The sequence below is a fragment of the Hyperolius riggenbachi genome, chromosome 11 (genome assembly GCF_040937935.1).
Source record: "Hyperolius riggenbachi isolate aHypRig1 chromosome 11, aHypRig1.pri, whole genome shotgun sequence".
Classification (NCBI taxonomy): Eukaryota; Metazoa; Chordata; class Amphibia; order Anura; family Hyperoliidae; genus Hyperolius; species Hyperolius riggenbachi.
Genome location: NC_090656.1, coordinates 55747301 through 55773332, shown reverse-complemented (window position 1 = coordinate 55773332; position 26032 = coordinate 55747301). Strand labels below are relative to the sequence as shown.

Genomic DNA, 26032 nt, shown 5'->3' with positions numbered 1-26032 from the left:
TTGATCCACCTGCCGGATTGCTGATGGAGCAATGGTCGCTGGTTGGGGGCTTCTGTACACACAACGCATTATCGGCTGAGGTGGTTATCGGCTGCCTCAGCCAACTTTAATGCATGTGCACGAATCATTATAGAGGAGTTTCTGGTCAAAATAGTAAGAGGCAACTTGGTTTATATCTTGGACTAAATCATCATGAGATGCAGTTTTCCAAATCTACAAGTTCGGGGCCTATAATAGATTCAACATGTCACCTGAGGAACTTTTATTTCCTTGGGGAAAAGAGACTCCTCCCCCAACTATTGACAATCAGGTTCAGGGAAGCGATAAAACTGATACTGAGCGATAAGGACCCACCCAGGTGACGGTGCATAGAAACTGCTTTGTGCAGGTTGCTAATAATGCTTGGTGACATGGCAGGTGTCTGATAATAATGATATGAACTATAACCCTTCCCTAGTAGTTCCGCACCGTGCTTCATACAAAGCCTTGTGATATCACTACTCCAAAACCACTTATTAATCAGGCCCTAAGAACTCACATTATCAGCACAATCAAAATGTAAACTTTGACACAACATTTTCTGTTTACTGTGAATCGAATCCCTGTGGTAGTACTAGATACACTGGTGTTTTTAAAGTATTCTCTTTGAGGTTAAGGGCCCTTTTCCACTAGAGCGATTGTGATTGCTGAATCGCAAATCGCTAGTGATTTTTACATCGCAAGGGTTGTTACTTTATCATAGAAATCACGAGAAGTATTTTCTACTACAGTGATTCGATTTGGAAATCGCAATCGCTTTCTGGAGTGATTTTTTTTTTTTACAATGATAATGCAATGCAAATGAAAATCGCATAACAGAATTAATGAAAAATCACAATCGCTGGCGTTTGTGATTGCGATTGCTAGTGGAAAAGGGCCCTAACAGAAGAATAAAAGCAAGAAAGAAGACTGTGCTCCAATGACTCACAATTACGCGGTCCATACAAAATATATAAAAAAATATATATATATACAGGGGTTTGCAGTATCCAAACTTTGCTTACATTCAGAACCCACAACCTTCAATCAACTGCGCCCTAGATCCAGTCATCCCCATAACAGAGGAATAGGAGGATAATCCCTGAAAACAAAATAAAAAATGAGTATTGTCTGTACAAGTAATACTGTATACAGCATTCAGCACTCCTCTGAGACCTGCCAGCCAACAGGTAATCCCAACAAGCTCTCCCCACTTTATGGGTTTACCAAAAGGTTGCTTGCCGTATTGCAGATCAGTGCACAAAGCACTCTGGCATCCGTCCTCCTGGATCCCCGCTCTTATGCTGTGTTCCTATACAGACTTTCGGTACACATATGTAAAAGCAAGTCCTTTATTAGTAAATAGACCTCCATTCAACAGCGTCCGGGTTTGAGACTACCGCAAAATACAGCTCATCACTTCCAAGCTGAGCCTTTACTTCCTATTTGAGCTAGTGCTAGTCAGCGCCCTGATGAGTCTTTATGTGACAAAATGCGCAAGAAGGAGCCAGGAAGCACGCTGACGCTAGCTCAAGCAGGATGTGAAGGCTCAGCACAGAGGTGGCAAGCTGTATTCCGCAGTACATGGTCACTACGGGGGTGTTTCAATAAAGGGTACCTGACTTGAGGCAAAATTACCTAAGGTAAGCTCAGAGGAATGTTCATGCTGGATGCATTGTCTGTTTCTCTCCTTGTTTCCCCCGGTCTCCATAATGACTCCTTGCTTAGGTCAAATTTTTTTTGACCGGAAGAAGCAGGCTTGCAGCGATGTTCCCTTCTATCACCCACCCATTCCCTAATCTTGAGTGGAGTAAATAGGGCGGGGAGGAGGAGGGAATGGGAGGGTGATAGGAAGGAACATCGCCGCAAGCCCGCAAATATCCATCTGAAAGTTTGACTTTAGACAAAATTCATATTTTTTAAGAGGTAACTACAGGAATTCAAGGGAACAGGGAGAGGACTAAGCTATAGATAGAGGTATGTGGATCCAGCATAAACATACTTCTGTCCTAACCTTAGGCAGCTTTGCCTCTGGTGAGGTGTGCTTTAAGGGGAGTGGTTAGGTGAGTGGCAGGTACAACTGCTGAAGCACTTGTCAAAAACAGCATCACAGACCTGAGACAACACTAGTATTTGAACCGTGTAGCCATAAAGCTACACCGGCACCCAGACCACAAACTGTTTAATAGTCTATCAAATGTTCTTTTGGAGATTGTGAAGAATTGATCTCATGACCACATTTCTAGGCACTTCCCCCATTAAGAAACTTTTTAGTTGGTTATCCCCTATATCGGGCAGCAAGGACTCGCCTACTTCTGCTCCAGTTGTGGAACATCCATCATCATTCATTATCACGTATGGTGCAGCATTCCATGTGGAGTCTTTCCACACTGACCCCCAAATCAAGTGCTAAGGAGAAAAAAGCCCGAAGAGCAGTATTACATATTCTCAACCTTAAAATGCATTTTTGGTTTTCTTTTTCTATTGTAATAGAGCAATTTGCAATTGAAAAAGTGCTGTAAGGAGAGCCATTTGTCTCCAACCTTTATTGAGGTATTGAAAATGATTATGGAGTTTCAAAGTCTCTAGTTGTCATACAAATGTGGGAAAATGTAATGGGTTAGGATACATCTCACCCTTGTATGACAGGAAGTCCAGCCTAGGTCAGGAATGTCTAACTCCAGTCCTGGAGGACCATATCCATGCCAGTGTTTAGGATGGAGTGAAAAAAGTGTTCTACTTGATGTTCCACACCTTTCCTGATTCATTCCCAGCAATTAATTTGAGCTGTGCCTAAACTGCGTGAGGACTTCATACCTCAATGACTGGAGTTGGTCTAGCTAGATTTAATAGAAAATTTCAAAGTTTGAAGTATTATACCTATTTCAGACGTTAAAGGAAAGTTTTCTTTAAAAAGAACATAGTTAGTTTAGAGTCTTATTTGGTCACAGAGAAATGGTTGTTTTTTTTATTGCAGCCAAATGTTGGCCTATACCAGTCTCCACTGCAATTAACAGCCCTGTTACAGTAGAACTCCAGGTATCAGTAAAAGCAAAGGTACAGTTAGCCAAGTTTTCATTCTGCATTAGCAATTTAAAGGACCACTATTGTGAAAACGCTTGGGTGGGGACATTTGTGAGCATTTTATGTTTTTACCCCGAAATACATAGAGGAGTGCCCTGCTTCTACCATATCAATTTGGCCTTTCAGCATTAAAATGTATAGTTGTTTTAGCACTTACATTGAGGTTCCATATTAGGTCACATGATGGTTTTGAGAACTGCTTCCTGAAAAGAAAAAGCTGGGGATAGCACAAAAATTCATTACATTGTGTGGTTGTGGTAGAAACCTCCCGTAAATCATTGTGCTAATGCTACTTAGTTCAGACATAGATGTCGCCCAGAAGAAATAGAGAAATAAAGAGAAACTTTCAGGTACTGTCTTTTTAATTTCTTTTTTGTTTTTTTATATATATATATGTGAAACATTTTGTACTTACTACACAAAGCTTATTTAAAGCCAGTTCATTCTGTTCTTTGAATCCGTTACAGCTAATAAACGCCATTGGGCTGGTTAGTAAGCATTTAAAACCGTTCCCATACAAACCGTTGTTGATCTTCACCAAGTGGCACAGTGCCTCCTTTTCTGTTGTAACTCGCCAACCCCGCTAGTTTACATACTGTGTTTTCTTTGAACATGTCTTTTCGGGGTGCGGTTTTAATCCCCATCGATCCGATGTTAATCATCCTCTCGGGTCAGCTATTAATAATCCTGACGTCGTCTTTTATGGGCCGTATCGATCTCCGCTGTTGCTGGTTATCATGCCAGGGCTATATGCAAACATGCACTTTGTGCACTAATCACAGGCACTGTCATAGGCTGATAGCCTTATCACGCCATCTTCAACTGCTGTTAATGGGGAGAATTATTATCAGCCAGTTGCTAGGGATAGTCTGACTGAAAAAGACCTGGCCTTATTAACCCCTGAGCTGCTTAACAGAAACGCCTTGGAGCCTTACCACCACAACCTGCAGACCAATCACTCTCGGTCTTTCCGGGACCAGGGCAAACACAAACTAGCACAACTTAATATTACTTAACAGAGATTTTTGGATGTGTACAGCATAAATTATAGGTAAAAAAATAATTAGAGATCTCTTAAAGCATCTAATATAAAAAACCAGGACATTCTGGGAAAATGAACTGTTATTTGCCAGCAGTATTCACCTGAATCCCTAAACCTGGGCAGGAAGGGAAAGTTTAATGTGTCCAGTACTTCTGTAACCAATTTTGTTTGGCAAACATAAAGAATCACTGGAAATATATAAAACAATTTCTATATACACCAATTTGAGGTCTGAATTCAGATACCTAACATGAAAGGGATATATGGAGGCTGGCTTATTTATTTAATTTTAAATAACCCCAGTTGCCTGGCGGTCCTTCTAATCCTCTGCCTCTAATGCTTTTATCCATAGACCCTGAATAAGCATGCAGATCAGGTGTTTCTGACAAAACCCTGGCAATATTTTCTGCATGCTTGTTTCAGGTGTGTGATTCAGACACTGCTGCAGCCAAAAAGATCCGCAGGACAGCCAGGCAACTGGTATCGTTTAAATAAAATAAATATGGAAGCCTCTTTATACCTCTTGCTTCAGGTTCCTTTTAAATACCCTTGCCATTTCCTCCATTGAAAATAAAATGACTGGCACTTCACAGGGGCCTATTAATAAAGGGGCAAATGGAGCGCTGAGCAGAAAAATACAGAATCTAAACAGAATTATAAAGACTTTTCTTATCGGTACATTTATGACGGTGATGATCAGGTTAAAGTAACCGCACTTTTCAGAAAGTGTTTGGTATTTCTGAAAATAGAAGTACTGCATTCATCAATGTTTTATGCGGATTGACACTTATAAAGAAACAGACCTGGTCACCGCTTGGTAAGGTCTATGGTGCACGTCTTTCATAGTCGCAAGTGCCTTATGAAATAGTGCAGGGCAGGGGTGTGACTGGCAAGGTTGGGCTGACCCGTGTTAGTTGCTCAAAAAGGTGTGATTTACCTGTTGTCAGTGAGTTTTTTGTAATATATGTTCCAGAACTCACTGCGCCTATCTACTTGTCAATCTATGCAGAGAAAGAACTACACGTTGTGCATTACTGTAGCAACTAGACTTCCATCACTCCACCAGGGTGTCAGGTGCCACATACAAGCCTCTTCTTCTGTGTCCACAACACTGCACCACTTCTCTTGTGCTCACCAAAGGTAGACCACCTCAGACAGCAGGTGGATCTTAAGCCTCATCTACACGGTACAATTTTCCGTCAGATCGGATCTAATAGATGATTTCCAACCGGTCGAATCTGATTGCAATTTTGGGTACTTATCAAAGCAAAATCTATCTCAAAATTGATCTAAAACAATTTGGATGTCTACACATGATGCAATTTCTTATTAGATCTATCTAATGGAAAATTGTACCATGTAGATGAGACTATCATTGATTTGATTACAAAGTGTTTTCCTTCTTTTTTTTTTTTTTTTTTTTTTTTTTCCATAGCTTCGTTTTAATGTAAAAATCTTTTTTGCCCCTTCTAAAATCTTTCCTTACCCTGATTTACATTCTGAAATGTATCACACTTGGTAACCTCTTTAGGGCTGGTTCAGACGAACGTCTGCGTGGCGTCGCGTTTGGGGGCGTTGCGGCGGCTGTCAGGCTTTCAGTAGCCTTCGCGTCGCGTTCCGATGCAGTCGCGGTTTTTCTTCCCCTAGGGGGATATTAGCCGTCGCGGTTGGCCGCCCCCTGGAAGCTACATGTCGCTTCCAGGGGCAGCTCGAACACTAGTGCAAATCGGGACCCGAACGCCGCGATCGTGTAAACGCGCGCACAAGCTTGGTTTAAACGCTCCCATTCACTTGAATGGGAGCATTTACCGCGACGTTCCGAACGCTTGCGGTAAACGCTCCGCAAGCGTCCGTCTGAACCAGCCCTTAATTCTGTCAATTGCAGCTCTGCGAAATGTTTGTTTCTGAGAATTCCAAAGCCAGTACAAAATATACCGCGACGTTCCGAACGCTTGCGGTAAACGCTCCGCAAGCGTCCGTCTGAACCAGCCCTTAATTCTGTCAATTGCAGCTCTGCGAAATGTTTGTTTCTGAGAATTCCAAAGCCAGTACAAAATATACCTGCATAGAGAATTCTGCATAGGTTGGGGCTACAGCAATATATAAATATAGGAAGTTCTTCTGATGCTGAAACCAGGAAAATTACTGGAAAAGTGGGTATCCTGAATAATGTACTTCATTCTGCTATATGTCACTACAGGGCCTTTTTAACACTTCTTGGACCATTCTGCATGGTAATTCCCAGCTGTTTTGCCAGCATTCTTGTCTAATGAAATGCATTTTTATGTAATATCTGTAACGGTAGTTAAGCATTTGTCGTTTTCTTAATGCAGAAAGTGAGACTCCAGACGGTGAAGAAAATATGAATTACAAGGAATCGCAGAGTCCCGAAAGCCCGGAGGATTCAGCGGAGCCAAAGCAGTGGAACGGACCAGGTGAGTGCTCTTTTTAATGGAGGGAGATTTGTTTGAAATTCCATTAGAGTAAAATTAAAGATGTTTCACGAAGTATAATCATTAAGATGATAACTATTCCCCAGCTGTTACATTTGGTGCGAGGGAATGTCCACACTTAGGGTATCGGTAAAACCATTTCACTGATACTCTGCTATATTAGCATTGCAATGCTGTTTCATTGGCGATCTTGGGCCTCTTGCACAAACGCGGTCAGGCACCAAACCTCACAACAACATTACTGGTACTGAAAAAAGCTCTATCAGCGCCAATAGTAGACCGCTGCTGAGAGAAGACACTGTTCAAAGTCCACAAATAATCAAATCAAAATATCAGCGCAGGTCATCATAATTAAAGGGGATAAACAGTCTCTTAAAACTTCACCATGGTGGTACTTGAGCCTTATATGCATTCCTGTGATCACCATCACCCAAAAGTTGATAAGGGGCTTACCAGCTGCCAACAACCCACATTATAAGGTTGTATGAATTGTGTTCATCAATCCAAGAACCAAGCAGCAGTCTGCCAGAAATCCAAAAGCTTTCCAATGCCTTGGTTGGAACCAGTCCAATACCAGGATATTAACATAACATGCAAACAGAATGCCACTCTGTAACCGTTTATTTAAGAGGTAGGGATTCGATAAAGGAATAAAAGTATTAAAAACATACACATGGGGCCCAGACCATGGGGACCGTGATAAAAATGTTACTGGTGCTGATGCCAGTAGAGTACTGCATGCTGCTCAATTACCGCAAGCTGCAGTACATGGGTAACACTAACATCGATATCGTAACACACACAGCAAGTATCCTAACACAGGCTACCATAGCAACGCTAATGCCTGGCTTGTACTGCGGGTCGCACTTATTGCACAATGCGTGCAGTACTCGACCGCCATTTGTGCCAGTAATATTGTTCTGCACTGCCTGCACACGATAATATTACCAGCGGAAATATTTTATGCTAAAACTATTCTACTCCACCCACTAGCCACACACACAACCTACATCAATAACTCTAACACCTTCTGTTGTCTGAGCTGTACAGTGTTCTTGGCTATAGGTGGTCATAGTCGATATGGACGCATGTTAGGTTTCAGGGTAATAATAGAGACAGATAGCTTAGCTTGTCCTTTGCCTAGCAACATGTCTATACAATACTGGGGTGCTGGAATGTCACTCGAAGGATCGAATTCTATCTCGGCAAGCAACACAAATTAATCTCAAATTGTTCGTGTGTACCCACCTTAAGGTCAGTTATAAGTTTCTGTCCTATTAGTTCTTCGCTAGTTCACCGTCCATAAGGGGTTCTATACTATTCCTCGTGCCTCAAACGAGATTGCAGAGCTGAGTCTTTACAGACGCCTTGCTAGCTTGACATATTCTGTTGCTATGCAGGGGGGCGGAGGCCCATGGAGCTTTACAGGAGTGATGTCACACAGCGGGCGGAGTAAGTGGGGAGAACATTGCTCTTGGCCATCACTTTACAAAGACTGGGAACACCATTAGGTGGTAAAAGCTTGCATTGGAACATTGTGGGGCTGCCAAAGGGTTTGTACATGAGTGGGTCTGGGAATGCAGGAATCTGCACTCACAGTAAGAACTTTTTGGGGGGGACTGAGAATAGGCAGGCTTACCTCTACCCTTGAGCTGGAAATGTCCTTTAGTCTAGAATTTCTGGAGAAAAAGTCACTCAAATGATAACTTTATACTGATTTGGAGATCCTCATGGATATATTCCTATGTGTATTGGGCAAATGTATCCCTAAGCATAAAGAACACTTAAAGTGGGAGGGATTTGGAGGCTGTCATATTTATTTCCTTTTCAACTATACCAGTCCCCTGGCAGTCCTCCTGACTTTGGCTGCAGTGGTGTGTGAATCACACACCTGAAACAAGCATGCAGCTAATCTAGTCAAATGTCAGTCAGAAACCTCTGATCTGCATGCTGGTTCATGGTCTGTGGTCAAAAGTATTAGAGGCAGAGGTGCAGCAGGATAGCCAGGCAACTAGTAAAATGTATAATTAAAGGTAGGCGGATATAGTGGCTGCCATATTTATTTATTCCTTTTAAACAATACCAATTGCCTGGCTAGCCTGCCTCTAATACTTTTATCCATACCCCCTGAACAAGCCTGCAGATCAGGTGCTCTGACTCGGGTGTGACTGGATTATCTGCTTGTTTCAGGTATTTGATTCAGACACTACTGCAGCTAAAGAGTAGGAATGATCACAGATATGCAAATTATTATGAGTTGATGCAAATATATGCAAATTTGAATGCAAATATATGCAGCTTGAAAATGGACCAATCAATTTAAACCCTGGTTTAAATTGATTGGTCCTTTTTCAAGCTGTATATATTTGCATAAAAATTTGCATAATTTTGGAAGTATTTGCATCTCATTGCTCATCCCTACTAAAGAGATCAGCAGGATGCCAGGAACCTGGGATTGTTTAAAAGGAAATAAATAATGCAGCCTCCATTTTTTTCCTCACTTTAAACTACATTTTCATCAGCCAGCCTATTATTTTCTAGTAGATGCTTGATGTCTATATATTGGGAAAGTAGGGTTATACCTTTTTATCAACGCGGTTGTTCAACGGTTATAGTTCACATATAATGTGGAGGAAATCACAGCAAGACTATGAGATCAAATTCTTAAATAGAATGTGCCTCAAATGTAGAATCCGGAGAATAGAACACGTTCACAGATGGCAATCTCAACAATGGATTGACTTGGATATAAAATGGTTCCTAATCCTTCCTCTTTCCTCTCCCTCCTGTAGTCTTCCCCAGACAAAAGACCTATACCTTACCTACCTATGTTTCCCTCTTCCTTTTGCATTGTATGGACAGAGCCAATATTAGTACAGTAGAGTCTGGGTTATCCGGCACCGACAGGGATTGGCTGATGCTGGATAAGTGTGCCTTCTGATGCTTTAGACTCAATGTAAAAAATAGGCCTGGCTAATACAGTATGATGCCTCACTCTATATGCATACCATGAATTCTGTATTAATGTAAAATACAGTAACTGAAATTACATTAACCTTGGGTGAACCCTGGAACCCTTTAAAGTGAACCTGTGAGATAAAAATTGCCCCCAGTGGCACTTACCTTGGAAGGGAGAAGCCTCTGGATCCTAGAGGCTTCCCCCATCCAGCAGAGGGGATCCAGCACTGTGATTCTTGAAGATCTTCTTATTGGATGTTTGTCAGCGGCTCTCCACTCGGGTTCCAGCTGAAATAGCTGAACTTGATCAGGTCTGCTCTACTGCGCAGTGCCTCATCTGCTATATAAATACATAATAATATGGTAGGACATTACACTATGACTATGGTAGGGTTAGATTGTGAGCCCCTCTGAGGACAGTCAGTGACATGGCTATGTACTCCAATGTGCTGCAGAAGGTGTCGGTGCTATACAGATACATAATAATAATATGGTAGGACATTAGACTATGACTGTGGTAGGGTTAGATTGTGAGCTCTACTGAGGACAGTTAGTGACATGGCTATGTACTCTGTAAAGTGCTGCAGAAGGTGTCAGTGCTATATGAATACTTAATAATAATAACATGGTAGGACATTACACTATAACTATGGTAGGGTTAGATTGGGAGCTCCACTGAGGACAGTGAGTGACATGGCTATGTACTCTAATGTGCTGCACAAGGTGTCGATGCTATACAAATACATAATAATAATAATAATATGGTGAGATATTAGACTGACTGTGGTAGGGTTAGATTGTGAGCTCCTCTGAGGACAGTTAGTGACATGACTAGGTACTCTGTAACGTGCAGCTGCAGAAGATGTCACTGCTATATAAATAATTACATTGCAGGGCATTAGACTATGACTATGGCAGGGACTAGATAGTGAGCTACTTTGGTTCCACTTTTTGGAGCATCATATGATGTAGTTAATACGTAAACGCCATGATTAGGCATTCCTTTATTTCCATCTTTGGCACTACAGCCCATTTCATTGATATTCTTTGTGCAGAGATTTGATCAGGTTGCAGGATGTAGCCCCATACGTGACCTCGTTGTGCGGAACTGTACGGCACTGATGCAGCTGCACTGGAATGCTCTGGAATTCTGCTAGATAACATAAACAGGAAGTGGACGGTCAGATAGGAAGCACAGGGCACGTACTCCGATGCAACACGAGGACACTACTGTTAGGTGACAGCAACGCAGCATAGCGTGATATATTTATGATGTAAGACTTGATGAAAAATAACAACTTGCTCTGTTCTGTATGTGTGAATATGAAGGGCACTTTAAAATTGGTGTAAATAGGCAATTTATTATTTCACTGCTTTGCCTCAAAGTGGACCTCAGCTGAAAGATCAGCACTCCTGAAGTGAGTAGAATATGGAGACTGTAATATTTGTTTCCTTTTAAACAATACCAGTTGCCTGGCAGACCTGCTGATCTATCTGCAGTAGTGTCTGAATTACACCAGAAACAAGCATTTGCCTGATCTTAATAATGTAAGAAACCCCTGATCTGCTGCATGCTTGTTCCGGGTCTAGAGGATCAGCAGTACTGCCAGGTGACTGGTATTTATAAATATGGCGACCACCATAGCCCTCTTGCTACAGTTGTCCTTTAAAACTGCCTTTAATCACCTGTTTCAAAAATATCAATTAAAACGTAAAAAGTAAAAAACCTACTGATTGTCACGGTGATGTGCTGTCTTCTATTACTTTACTTTTTGTAGCACTGACCCAAAATGAGTATGCTGATAAGGTGTTCTGACTTCCGGTGATACCACTGGCTGCATACACGAGGCATGTGATTCTAAGTACTAACTGCAAAAGGTCACCATAACAACCAGATTGTTGAGCGTTCAATAGCTGGTTTCCTGATCTCTTTTTTTAGATACCTGTATCAGGTATACACACACACACACACACACACACACACACACACACACACACACACACACACACACACACACACACACACACGTATTATACACATACTCGAATGTGGTAAATTATATACTTGAATGTGGTAAATGATTCAGGATACCCACTTTTATGGTAATTATCCTGGCTTCTGCACCAGAAACCCTTCCTATATCTATAAATTGCTGTATATTGGTATATAACCCCACCCTCCCAGTGTTGCTTGGCTGTTTAGCTATTATTTTCACTGGATTCGGAGCTCTCAGAAACAAACATTCTGTAGAGCTGCCCCTGACGGGACTATGTATGTCACCTTCTGTGAGAATATAAAGAATAAACGGACTAAATCATTTATGAATGAATATTGTAAAAAAAACAAGCAATTTTATTATTTTCACTACAGTTCCTCTTTAGTGTTTACCTGAGATTAAAGAAGTGCAAGCATTTATACTTGCCTAAGGCTTCCCCCAGCCACATGTAGGCCGTGGGCTCCCTTGCTAGTCCTTTCAGGCAGCTCCGTTCTCCCACAGTGTGGCCCAGTAAATTCCCAGACTGGCCCCGCTGTGAACCACTGGGGGATGCACGATCCAAGCCCTGTGAACCTCCCCATTATTGCACATTCCCAGTTCGCTAAGAATGTAACTGCACAAGTGCAGAATGGTCACAGGAGTGTGGACAGGGCCACGTATGCACAGTATTCAGCAACTACCAGAGCTGACTGCTGGAGGGCGGAGCTGCCCAGGAAGACAGCGAGGGAGCCCATGGCCTACATGGGGTTTGAGGAAGCCCCAGGTAAGTATAAATGCATGCACTTCTTTCAACCCAGGTTTCCTTTAGGCCGGTTCCACACTGGGGGTTGGGGGTTTTTTTGTGGTGCGATGAAGGGGTCGCACTGCAACAGCATAAACCGCCTTCGAGGGATTTCCACAATAACACACGGTAATCCCCGTCTGGCAGTAGGCCAAGCAGGAAGTGAGACTCTCTAGCGCTCCCTTCCTGGGGGTTGAAAAAACGAATTGCATGGATGTTTATTGACAAAATACGCTTCCGCACATGCGTGACATGAATACGTGCAGCGGCTGCTTCTAAAATATCTGTCGCCATAGACTTACATGACTTCCTCTTCGGCAGGCGTCGCTGCTGAAGATGTCTGACAATGCATGAATGTGCTTGCGGCAGCTGAGCATCAAAAATGACACTTCCTCCGCAGCGCATCCCAAAGCACAGGTATGAAAGTCCCCATAAACTTTGCCAAGCGTTACCGTGCATTAACACAGCGCATTAAAAACAAGGCAGTATGAAAGGGGCCTCAAAGTTATTTGTATATACTTTTATTTTATATTGTAAATGTTTTGTTGCTGTAGGCAACAAAGGCTCTTTTTTTTATTGTTTTTTTCTGAACCTGGAGTTCAGGTTTTATGGAAACTGATGCCAGTTCCCTGTTTTCCTGCCTCACTGCTGGGCTGTTTATTTAGTCTGTGAAGCTGTTAAACAATTGCTCAGTGTTTACCCTGGAAGAGCCTAGGAAACGATATGGAAAGCCAGCTCTGTGCCATCTGAATTAGTGCTGTGTTCTGGGAGACTGGGCACATTCATCAAGCCAGGCTAATGCATGTATTATGACATCACAGCGCAATAATAGCCCCCCCCCCCCCCCATGCTGGACAGGTGCCGAGTTTATACTACAAGTGGCACACTGACTTATGGCGGCTGTATTTACAGTGTGCTGATCAAATAACCTCACTGCCTAAACACTAATTCTCGATCTTGCCAATGTCCAAGCATGGGTAGTGTGAGCTTCACTCCCTTTTCTGATCAGATGGCGTACGATGTCTGCTCCCTTATACTGACTGCCTGGAGGGTTGTCACTTTTCCTGCGGTTTATGTTGACCAAGATGGATTGTGGATTTTGTGGAGCTATTGTCATATATTCTGATTTGTAGTCAGATACTGTCATTTAAACCGAAGCGAAAAAAAAAACCCAACTTATGATATAATGCATTCTGTGTGTAGTACGGATAAGGAATAGAACATTAGTAGCAAAGAAACGAGTATCACACTCTGTCTTTTAAGCTATAAAGCAAAGCAGAAATCATGGCCCTTTGAAGTCTCCTGCGGTAAAACCTTGTCTTGTCTCAAGCTGTTTCTCACTGTTTCTTTGCTGTTTAAAGCAGAACTGAACTCAGAACTTCCTCTCATCTCTAAAAGATACACAACAGCATAATAACCTTTAGGGCTTTTTCCCACTAAGACGTTGCATTAGATGCGACGTTAAAGTCGCATAACGTGCCCCTAACGCAACGCATGTGAGCTTTGAAGTTGGACGTTATCTAGAGCTGCGTTATGCGTCTCTTGATGCGTCTGTGATGCATACTTTTTGACGCATACTATCGGACGAAAATGGCGCATGCGGCAAAAACAACAAAACAGTACTGAGCATGTGCAGCTACGTACGAGTATAACGCACAGCAAGCTGCACTTGCATTTAGCGTGCAGCGTTGTACTCTAACGCAATGTGGGCACTGTGAACAGCCCATTGATTTGTCATTGCTGTGCGTTGGGTTCCGTTACAGGCTGCTCTAACGTCAGACCGCAACGTCCAACTGTGAAAGCAGCCTAAAGAAAAACATTTATTTGTTACAGCTGATACAAATCCTAAAATAAATCCCCTGTGTTTCTACTTCCTGTTTTCATGAAAGCAGACATATTGTTAACATCCTGTGTTTTCAAATTACCTTATCTGCCGGGGCAGTCAGCTGACACATGGGAGAGATTAAATTACATGTGTGATTAGTCACAGAAGAGGGGGAATTAGACAGGCTAAACTCTGTAAATGCATACAGGGTGCATTTCTCTCTGTTTTCCTTCTGTCCTGTGCAAGAGTTCAGCTCCACTTTTACATGCTTCAGAAAACAAGTGGGTTGAAAAGCTCAGAAAAGCTTATTTGCATAGATAACTGAAGTTTTTTTTAACTCTTCCTGTACCGGAATACAACATGTGACTTTTTTCTTTGCTACTATTTCTAATGCTGGGAATACACCATACGTTTTTACCCCCGATAGATGAGTTCGCTAGATAATTTCCAACATGTCCGATATTCCTTCTGATCGCTTATTAGCTCGATTTTTCATAGAAGTGAATGGAAAAAGATAAGAAAAACGAGCGGAAGATAAGAGAATCGAGCAGAAAAAATGATCGGGTGGAAAATCGAGCGGAAAAACGTATCGTGTGTACCCAACATTAGCTGTACCACACATACAATTTATTTTCTCATAAGTTTATTTTCACGTCAGGTTTGCTTTAAGGCCTGAGGAAGAGCCAGTGGGCCTAATCCAATATACTTTTTCTCCTACATTTTGTCCAAGGTGATATTCTCACATCTTACCAATAAAATGCCTTTTAAGCCACCAGCAAGCAAGAAAAAACTGTGATTGTCATTAGCAAAATAACAATGGGTAACAGCGTTAGAATGTAAGCGTTGTACGCAAGGCGAATAATATTTTTTTTATCATATTTAATAAAAAAGGAAAAGTAAACACAGACTTTTTCAAGATAATATTGTTCAAGAAACATCAATCATGGAAAAATATACAGCATATACAAAGCACCCATTAAGAAAACAAGGGGCCATATGCAATTCACGTTTTCTCCTAGTTGAAATTTTCACACTTTATCAATAAAATGCTTTTTAAGCCACCAGCAGGCAGAGTGCTAAAAACAGAAGATGAAAAATAGGAGAAAAAATGAATTGAATGAGGGCCCAGCTATATCCAGTATAAGTAGAATGAAGAGTTGGCCATTTGTTTTTATCCCTCCAGTCCAGCAGAGGATGCCAGATTAGTTTGAATATGGGCATCGTATCCCTCAACGTGGCGTTGATTTTTTTGCAGATCATAGTGTCATGAATGTTTTGTCATAAGGGAAACAATAGGGTTGGAGTTCTCCAGCTAGAGGTCATTACCTGAGACTACTAATATGGCGGTATTAATACGTACCCTGGGCTTCCTCCAGCCCAGTTGCGTGGATTTCCTCGCCGGCTGCTCTGTTGCGGATCTAGAGGAAAACCCAGGTAAGTATAAATATCCCCATATTAAGGTTCCCATACACTGTTGAATTCCTGCCGATATACAGCAGATTCGATCACTGTGATCAAATCTGCTGTTAAATTGATAACGCAAACGCTGACTGATCGACCGATTTCCACCCGAAATCTATCGATCCCGTCAAGCTGTCCCGGCGGAAAATGTATCTCGTTTTCCGGCGGGTCAGGAGCGCATCTATAGCGGTGTTCGATTTTCCGATGACCAACCCAGCAATACATTACCTCTCTGCCGGCGCGAACACCCGCTGTCCCTTCTCTGGCTGGCCATCTTCTCTTTACTTCGTGTCCCGTCCTGTCAGGGGACATTCAAACAATAGAGCACCCTCTACTGTTTGAACTTCCGCTGGTCACAGGAGGAGACAGGAAGTAAAGGGAAAATGCCCAGTGTGGACAGAAGGCACAGCGGGGACTCGTGCCAGCAGAGAGGTAATGTATTGCTGCTGCAGCGGCAGCTCCACAGATTGTGAATCCATTTCATGCTGAAATCAATTCAAAATCTGTGTGCAGTGTATGGGCAGCCAATAGATCCCTCTCTGAGCAGATTAGATCAGAGAGGGCTCTATCTATTGGTCTGGTGGCAATCGACCAGTGTATGGCTACCTTTAGTTGTCTCAGATTCCCTTTAGGGCTTGTTTCCACTGTAGCGGTGCGGAATCGCCTGGATTCCACCGCTGAAGAAATCGCATGCGGCTGCGTTTCTCCATGCGGATTTCCCCGCGATTTCGCATGCGATTTCGCATGGCAAGGAGCCATGCGAATTTAACCATGTCACTGCCTGTGTTAAGTTCCATTGGCTTTCATGCGAAATCGCGGGGAAATCCGCATGACAAAGCCGCATGCGATTTCCCTATTAAATACATTAGCGGCGATTCGCCCGCATTCCTGCCGCACGCGAATCTGCACGACCCTGTCGTGCAGATTTTCCCCGCACCGAAAAACGCCGCCGCACACGTGGAAACAGCCCCATCCACTAACATTAAGTAAGCGAATCCGCATGCAGTGCCCGCATGCGGATTCGCTATAGTGGAAACGAGCCCTTAAGGTTTTGGCTTCTACAGCTATGTATTGGACTAACCTGTGTTGTGGATTTTTTTAAAGAGAACCCGAGGTGTGTTTAAAGAATGTTATCTGCATACAGAGGCTGGATCTGCCTATACAGCCCAGCCTCTGTTGCTATCCCAAACCCCACTAAGGTCCCCCTGCACTCTGCAATCCCTCATAAATCACAGGCTTGCTGTGAGACTATGTTTACATCTGTAGTGTCAGTCTCAGCTGCTCCCCCGCCTCCTGCATAGCTCCGGTCCCTGCCCCCGTCCCTTCCCTCCAATCAGCAGGGAGGGAAGGGATGCAGGCGGGGACTGGAGTTCTGCTGGAGGCGGGGAGAGCAGCAGACTGACACTAAAGAGATAAACACAGCCAGCTCTGACAAGCTGTTTGTCAGCAGCGTGGCTGTGATTTATGAGGGATTGCAGAGTGCAGGGGGACCTTAGGGGGGTTTGGGATAGCAACAGAGGCTGGGCTGTATAGGCAGATCCATCCTCTGTATGCAGATAATATTCTTCAAACCCACCTCGGGTTCTCTTTAAATCTAGATAGCTTTATGGCCCAAGAGAAGTACCGAGTCGTTCATAAGAATTGAAGAATTTAGTACAACACTTGAAAGAGCAGTGATCCTTTCACAAAATTTGGCGGCCTTCAAGCCTGTCCACCATATGTGGTAAAGAGTACCAGTTATATGGCAACCCCTGAAACAGAATTGAGATTTGATGGGTCTAATGTTTTTACCTTTATAGCTGGAGTCATAGAAATCATTGGGAGTAGCTTAACTGACATCTTCAATTGAAAGCTCTTTAAGCTACCCTTAAGTTGAATACGACTCAGGATATTGGATCCTAGTGACGTCCCTCGATGACGAGTGCTCCCCGGTCCATCTTCCTGTGGGCAGGTGCACATGACGGGCTTGAACGGGAACACCAACTTTACGCAGAGTTATCGAGGATCATAAAGATCTGATCCGTTGTGGCGGTCGTTATCGACGTGTGTCGCCAAACGTCTGTGTAATTGCGCGCCTGTATCCAAGATGCAAAAATGCGGAAATGGTCGCTTGTCACTCGAAAAAATCTGTGAAAAGATTGTGTAGTGGGTACGGGCCTTAAGAGAAAGTGTCCATACATTGAACCACAAATGTTGGAATTAAGAGGAGTCTATGCACAGTGCTGACTGATTTCTGTCTTGACCAAGTTTATCTCTCATGGTCCAGTGATGTTGTTAGTTTCGCGTATTATAATTGGTTGCACTGTATCACACATAGAGCTCAGCAAAATGGCCATCTCTTCCATGTACACATCAAGATAATCTTTTATCCTATGAAGCAGTCTGATGGACAGGGTCACGCGGAACTCCCCTGTGGACTCAATTGATGACTAAACTGACACATGCAAAGTTCAGCAGATTAGCTAATCGGCTCCGTTGATTAATTGCTGATGAGAGATGCAGTGCTGGAGATTTCTACTGGCACGTTCTGTGCTAAAAACATCCCAGGGAGATATGGGGAACCTATCGCACATGTACACGCCTGTGCAAACACATAAGCCGACGTACTTGCAAAGAGTCACATGAACAGAGATTGCTGATTACAGTCGATATCCATGTTCCCTGAAACTAACTCAGAGAATGACCATTTTACGCCTCATTTCAGGATCAGTCCACCAAATACTGTTGATTTTGGTGAATGCTGAAGACTTGCAATAAAGTAAAGATTCGGCTAACCAACACATGCGGGGGATTGCACGATTCTGGATATGTGTAGTTTCTGGTTGCTTGAAAATTCGAGCAACCGGGCCTAAATATAATGCTAACGTCCCACACGGAGCAAATGCAGAGCAGCACACAGCTAGAGCCATTTCCAAAAGCTGCGGGCGCGGTCATCTGCGCTTCCTGCCTGCTGCTCTGCTGCATCTGCTCTATACAGCTACCAATGTGTGTTTGTGACCCGATGCGGGTTAGGTGACACGTCACTTCCTGCCTGCTGCTCTGCTGCACCCGCTCTACACAGCTCCTGATGTGCGTATGTGACCCGATGTGGGTCAGGTGACACTTCACTTCCTGCCTGCTGCTCTGCTGCATCGGCTCTATACAGTTCCTGATGTGTGCATGTGACCTGATGCGGGTCAGGTGACACTTTTTTACGACCTGTACGAGTATGCAACAGGTAGCTGTGGAAGCGAAGAGGACTGGCGCTCAGAGTTTTTGCAAGTGGTGTCCGCTGCTTGCTGCTCTGCAAAATAAGGGCACACCCCTATAGCGCTCCACCAGTGGCGCAGCAATAAGGCATGCATGTTACCACACCGGGTCCCTTTGGCCAGAGGGGCCCTCCCTCAACTGCAGTATTGGCTCTTTATTGGTTCCATGCTGGTAATGATCACTTCTATAAATAGTAGTGATCAAAACCAAACTGTTCCTCATCCCCTTCTCGTACCTCAGACACTGTGGTTGTCCTTGGCAGGTTCTGGTGCACCATATCAATTGTTATGTATAGAGTGCTTGGAGGGGCCCAATGTAAAACTTTCACTGGGGCCCATAGCTCCTTAAGTACGCCACTCCTCCCCACACTGACCTCCGGTTGGTAGAGTTCTGGATAACTTTATAAATGTCTTGGACTCTGCTAATAGGACCTCTCCACTTGAATTCTCTGATCTGTATACCAGCTGCAGTTATTGTTAGGGGATCCCATACTTTCTGCTGGATTTTTCACACTTTATTTGAGGGGGAGGGGAATGGAGGCAGATAGTATTAGTATATTGGATTATAAAGTACCAATTTGTTCCAGACCACTATACAAATACATATTTTACTGGCAATTGTAATGAACAAACTAGGGTAATACCCATTTCACCAGACGTGACCTAAAACTGAAGTATTATCATTATGTGGGCTTGCTAATTTATTGTGTGTTTTAACCACGTCAGCTCACAGGGTTGTTAACGTTATGCATCCGAGCAACTTTCACCTCCCATTCATTCGCCAATAACTTTATCACTACTTATAAAAACTGAAATGATCTATATATTGTTTTTTTCCGCCACTAATTAGGCTCTCTTTGGAGGCTACATTTTGCTAAGAATTATTTTTGAGTTTTAACAGTTGTATTATAACAAAATTTTATTGGCTTTTCAAAATTTTCATCCACAACATGTACAATAGGTACAAAATCTTCTTCAAAAGAATATACTACAGTGGTCAAATTACACATGCAAATAGACATACAATTATATGGTTCCAATTGCTCTCTCATTTATCTAATGTGTCTTGTCATCTCAGAACAGAAGAAACCACTGAGCCATTACATAGAAAAAGTCCTATTGTCCCCCTCCCTTCCCCTAGTCATCTCTGGTTATTTAGACTTAACCATGAAAAAAAATTAACTGCATTGTATTTCCAATTTGCCTAGTGTGCCTAATAGTTTCTCCACCAGGTACCATTTAGTATCTATGAAGGGAGTCATTACTTTGTCTATTTCTTTTTGGGAAGAGGACATCAGGATAAAATATTTCCAAGTTTTGAAAAAGCTTTTGGTTTTCTTGTCTTTATATATATTATGGCCTCCAATTTGTTTTGTCTAAATAGATGAAGTAACTCTTCTTTCACATCCCACACTGAAGGAGCACTGGGATAAATCCATGTATTGAATATGACTTTACGAGCTGCCAGTAGCACGAGATGTGCTAGTTTGCTTGGAGAGTTATGTTTCTGTTGTTTCGTGTCTGAAGCTGGTGATTTCGTAGGGACATAATGAAATAGGCACAGCAAAGGGTCCATCTCTGGTTTATACTTGCATATCTGTTCAATGTAATTAGCTTCCTTTATCCAAAATGTTAGAATTATGGGACAGGACCATATACAATTAAAAGTTTTATTGTTTTTGCTCAAAAAACACACACATTCATTGAAGTATGAAAGAGCTAAAATCTCTGAACTATTGAACCTTTTTTCTCTTTCCTGCTCTCAGAAGCCATTTTCTGCTAGGAAAGGGTTTTATAGTTGGAATTTCTTATCAGTGAGGGTCACGCTGTAGTCACTTCCTGTCTGAGTCAGGATTGAGTCAGCCACTTACATACCCGATATTTAACTCTTTCAGGCAGAGAAAGAAAAAAAGGAACACAGCATAGTTACTTGTGTGCTAGGCACTGTACATACACATGTCTATCTCATCATGTCACATGTCACCTCGGGTATCCTTTAATCAGACTGGTCAATTTCATGGGCCTCAATTTCTAAGGTAGTCAAATCCAATGCTGGGTACACACGTTGTGATTTCCCGCTCAATCCCGAGCTCGATTCCAGTCGATCGATTATTTCCAACATGTTCGATCGATACAGCCGCTGTATCCATCAAAACCCGATCGAACATGTCGGAAATAATCGATCGACTGGGATCGATCTCGTGGATCGAGCGGGAAATCGCAACGTGTGTACCCAGCATTTTATTGTTAAAGACACAGCTGTTAAGCTCCTTTTTCGGTGGTATTAAACCCCAGCCAAATTACATACATTCTATCCTTCTATGTCTTCGCTCTGCTTTTGCGGATGTTGTTCTGATGGTGCGCTTATACACATTTTTGGGAATACCCTGAGGCTATTACATTTTGGGATAAATGGAAAACTATGGCCCCCCAGGTTTTTGGATTTCTGATTTCACTAACGGCTTCTCAAGCTCTTTTATATATTTCCAATGACGATGTACCTGGTATTTTTCGCATTCTTTATGCTTCTCGCTGCTCAGTGGAGTATTGCCTTCCAATGGAAATCATCTACCCTTGACATCTCTTTGGTTGCTCAGAGATTGGACATGATTCTGTTAGTGGATAAAATTTATTATTTTGTAGTGAGAATATTACTAAATTTGATCTTATCTGGGAAAGCTGGGAACTCTATAGACAATTCTAAAGGGCCTACATGATTATCTTATGGATATCATACATTCCCTGGACCCTCTCTTTTTTTTTCTCTTAAACCCTCCCTTGGTTATCCGGACCCATAATTGATACTACTTGACATGGCATAGTTTGTCTTATTTTGTTGTGTTTTTTTTTTTTGTTTTTTTTTATACAGGTTTAGTGAGCTTACAGACTTTATTGAACTTTCTACTTGAAATGATCCCTGGAATCTCAGTAGGGTGGCTTTAGTCCACCATTTTCCAGGTGAATCAGATTTGTACTTTTTCTTAACCAGTATGTATAAGTTCCCCGTCGTTTTATTTCTCTGTGAATATTGTACTGTTCATTGTTTGTTTGTTTGTTGGTATATCCACTTTCTCTTTATGCTTTAATAAAGCTTTCTTCAATAAGAAAAAACAGAAACTTCTTATATCTATGTATTACTGTATATTACGGTAGTATGTAGCCCCGCCCTCCCAGTGATGTCACAGCCCAGGCTGATTAGTTATTCATAATTCTCCTGTCAAAGCATTCTGGGAGACCAGGCATTATTTTCACTGTCTCTGGAACGCTCAGAAACAAACGTTCTGCAAAGCGGCACCTGACAGACTAAAAAAGGCCACCAGTTTTGATACATTTCAGAATGTCCACCAATGTTTACAATGGACAAACACTGACTAAATAATTGATAAATGAATATTGTAAAGGCCCGTTGCCAAGCTGAGGAGAGTGTGATGTCACCTTGTTTAGCCTCTTCCAGACCTTTTGTAAGGGAGTTCTCAGTGTGCAGGTCTGTTCATACATCAGGGCAGGGCCGCCATCAGAAATTTTGCCCCCTCCCCGGGCCCACCCACTGGCCCACTAGCCACCCCACCCGCGTGTCTGTGTGCGAAGTGCGCTGCAGTGAAAAATGTGCATGGCTCCGACACTGAAGAAAGCGGCATGCACAGCGTGCTGCGGCAAAATAGTGGGCGTGGCCATGACATGTTGTGGGTTGTGCCAAATACTAGCAAAATACAGGCAGTCCCCGGTTAACAAATGAGATAGGGACTTGTAGGTCCGTTCTTATCCTGTATCCGTTCTCTTTTGTCCCCCTCTTTTCTTCCTGTGCCTCTTTTGTCCCCTCTGTCTCACTTCAGTCTGTGCCTTTTTTGTGCCCTCTGTGTGACCTCATGTTCCCATCTCATCTCTTTTCTCCCTGTGCCTATTTTGTCCGCCTCTGTTCCCCCTGTGCCTCTTTTATCCCCCTGTGTTACCTCTTGTCCCCTTCTGTCTCAGCTCATCCCCCTGTCCTAGCCAGATATAGATGCCCCAAGTATAGGTATCCAGGCATAGGTGCCCCCAGTATAGGTAGCCAGGTATAGGTTCCCCCAGTATAAGTAGCCAGCTATAGGTGGTGCCCCAGTATAGGTAGCCAGGTATAGGTGGTTCCAGCACCAGTATAGGTTGCCAGGTATAGGTGGTGGCCCAGTATAGGTAGCCTGTAGCCAGATATAGGTGGTGCCCCAGTATAGAAAGTCAGCTGTAGCAGGCTCACTTATCTGCTTCCCGCATTCAAGCGCTCATGTCACTCTTCTCTCAGTGCTGGAACGAGGTGTGCTGGTTAGTGAGCCACAGGCCCGCAGCCAGCACATGCTGCCCTTCCAGCGCTTTGGTGGGCCCCTCACTGTAGTGTCAGTTGTGTCCCCCCCCCCCTCCCCTGATGGCTGCCTTGCATCAGGGCAGATATATCAACACAGGTGCAAAGAAAGCTGGAACAGATTCTTAAGGTTGACTGATTAAAGTTGACTGAGACGTCTGATAATGACCAACTCGGCCAATAATAAGGTGTGTGTACATAATCATCTGCCCAGCGGATCAACTCACCTGACGGACGGCCAACCGCTTTGAAGACACTGCTCCTCCGCATGCTGTGTGACGCCATGCATGTGCTGCAATGTAGTACCTCCGCACCCTTCCACACACACAGACACACACAGCAACAGAATGCGTTGTCAGATACACAGCTGCCCAGGCCAGCCATGTCGCCCAATGGGATCTGGTCCTAATCCACGACAGGCGTCATAAGTCAGCAGTGTGTATGCAACTTTAGCGCAGCCAATCTGGTTCCAAGCTACTGAAAAATCCCTGGATAATAAGCCCTTCTAACTCTGACGCATGTTCTTTATTACTCAGCACCTCATTGGTTCTGGCAATAAAGCATGTGTTGCATGAATTCATTACCAACACATCAAACCCAGCTCTAATCCACGCCTCTGCTCTCTACCTGAATTCTAATTCACTGTTAAGCCCAATCTACACGATACGATTCTTTGTGTGATTCGATTACAATTCTATTTACGAACCGATTAAATCCAACATGTCCGATCAGGAATCAATTGAATTCAATTAGATTTGCCATTGCAAAACAATGGCAAATCGAATTTAATCGAATCCCAATCGGACATGTTGGATTTAATCGGATCGTAAATAGAATCGTAATCGAATCGCACAAAGAATCGTATCGTGTAGATTGGGCTTGAGGTCTGGAACCCACTGCAAAACGCAATTGCTAATCGCAAGCGCTAGCATTTTGTATGAGCAGTTTGTAAGCGGTTTAATGAGCGGTTTAGGGAGCGATTTTTAAAAGTGTATCAATTTGCCAGCGGTTGTGTAGCGATTAGCGTTTTAAAGTCTGATTGGTCCTTTCAATTAATTTTAATTTTGTTACAGTGTGCAGTAACTTGAAAACGCTAGCAAAATCGCTCCGTGCAGGTTTTGCTGAGCGATTACGCCAGCGTTTATATACTTTACATTGAAGCGCTAACGCTCCCAAAATGCTGCATGTCCTGCGCTTGCGATTTTCTGAATCGCAATCGCTCTAGTTGAAGTTGCCCCATCCATTAACAGTAGCTGAGCGTTTTTACAAAACGCTAGCGGTTTCAAACGCTCCAAAAATGCTCTGAAAATCGCCCCTGTGGGCTCCAGCCCTGAGAGGTAGCAAACAATTTTGTTTAGCCCGTTTAGATGTCTCATTCTGTCCCAGTGTTGCTCACTTGACATATTTACAGAGAGCTTCTTGTTCAGCTTCAGCCATTGTTGGCATCCAGTTGGATTGGTTTCCGGAAACCCCTTGGTGGATTGGCGGCCCCCCTCCCTCCATTGTCTGCCCTGTGCTCTTGCCTTGCATTGAGCTGGTGTTGAATAATTTAGACTCAGATCTCTATCTCTTTCCCATAGTGTTCTCCTTCTCTGCAGTGGGCACTGGATCCCCCGTTGTTTGCACTGCACAGCTTGTAGAACACGGCTGAGAGTTCACAGAGCATCTGCTTAGGTGACATTTGTGGGGAGAGAGGCGTATTAAATACCCGCCGCAACTTTAAGTCACTTGCTGTGGTTTTATTTATTTATTTTTTGCTTCCCACTTAAATCAACAGGCGTGACTCTTTAATGGAACTCGTAACTTTTGATTAACAAAATTGACTGAATGTTTCTTTTAAAAAAAAAAAGGGGGGGGGGAGAAAAAAAAAATCAAGAACACTTCTATATCCTAATTACCTCTCCATTGCAATTTGCAACCAGGGCAACCGTTCTTATTGCTTTTGTAACTGACTGCCTACCAACATGGTGGTGTAGTGCCTTGCAGCGCTGGGTCCCCAGTTTGAATCCCAGCCAGGACACGCTCTGAGTTTGTATGTTCTCCCCATGTCTGAGTGGGTTTCTTCCGGGCACTCCGGCTCCCTCTCACATCCCAAAAACATAAAGATAAGATAATTGGCTTCCCCTAAAATTAGCAAATTTTAGGGGAAGCCAATTGTCTTATCTTTATGTTTTTGGTGTTCAACAATCGTGCAAAAAACAAAAACAAAAAAACTTTCAATTAAAATGGTAAGATTTGTTTTATCATCTTTTAAACCAATATTTGAAATATTTTTACCGCACCCCACTGCAGTGCAATGAAAGTCTGTGGAGACATGCGTACTGCGACGTTACGACACGGCACAACGGAAGTGATGTTTTCGCTGCATGCCCGACGCAGGTCAAGAACTATGCTATCATCAGGCTTCTACATCGAGTTGCGGCTATCTTCGTCAGCCTGGAAGTCATGTTAGTCTATAGCGACGCGTAGATCTTTAAACCAGAGCCGGGACAAGGTCCTCCAGCACCCAAGGCTGAGACACCAAAGTGCGCCCCTCCATCCCTCCCACCCCAGCCATCACACACTGATTGCTATTAGACTAAGAGGCGCCACAGGGCCCACAACCTCCCCAACACCTTAATATCTAGTTATCTGGCTTGCAGTCACTGCCATGTATCCCCTTTTATTATTTATTTCTGCTTCAAACACAATTAGGAATGACAGCTGAATGAATTCTGCGCCCCCTCCTACACTGCGCCCTGAGGCTGGAGCCTCTCCAGCCTATGCCTCGGCCCGGCCCTGCTTTAAACAATACACCTTCGCATACCCGAAGCAGGAAGTGACGGCAAGTGC

General features: G+C 43.2%; 1 protein-coding gene across 7 annotated transcripts in view; it reads left to right on the top strand.

Annotated features, from left to right (window-relative positions):
* The window catches only part of ZFPM1 (zinc finger protein, FOG family member 1), a 312656-nt gene that overhangs the window by 211154 nt on the left and 75470 nt on the right, over window positions 1-26032 (top strand). For all 7 annotated transcript variants that reach the window (XM_068260644.1, XM_068260645.1, XM_068260648.1 and 4 more), the window contains one exon: window positions 6478-6579. In XM_068260644.1, the coding sequence (XP_068116745.1) occupies window positions 6478-6579 (102 nt within the window). The remainder of the gene's footprint in view (window positions 1-6477; window positions 6580-26032) is intronic.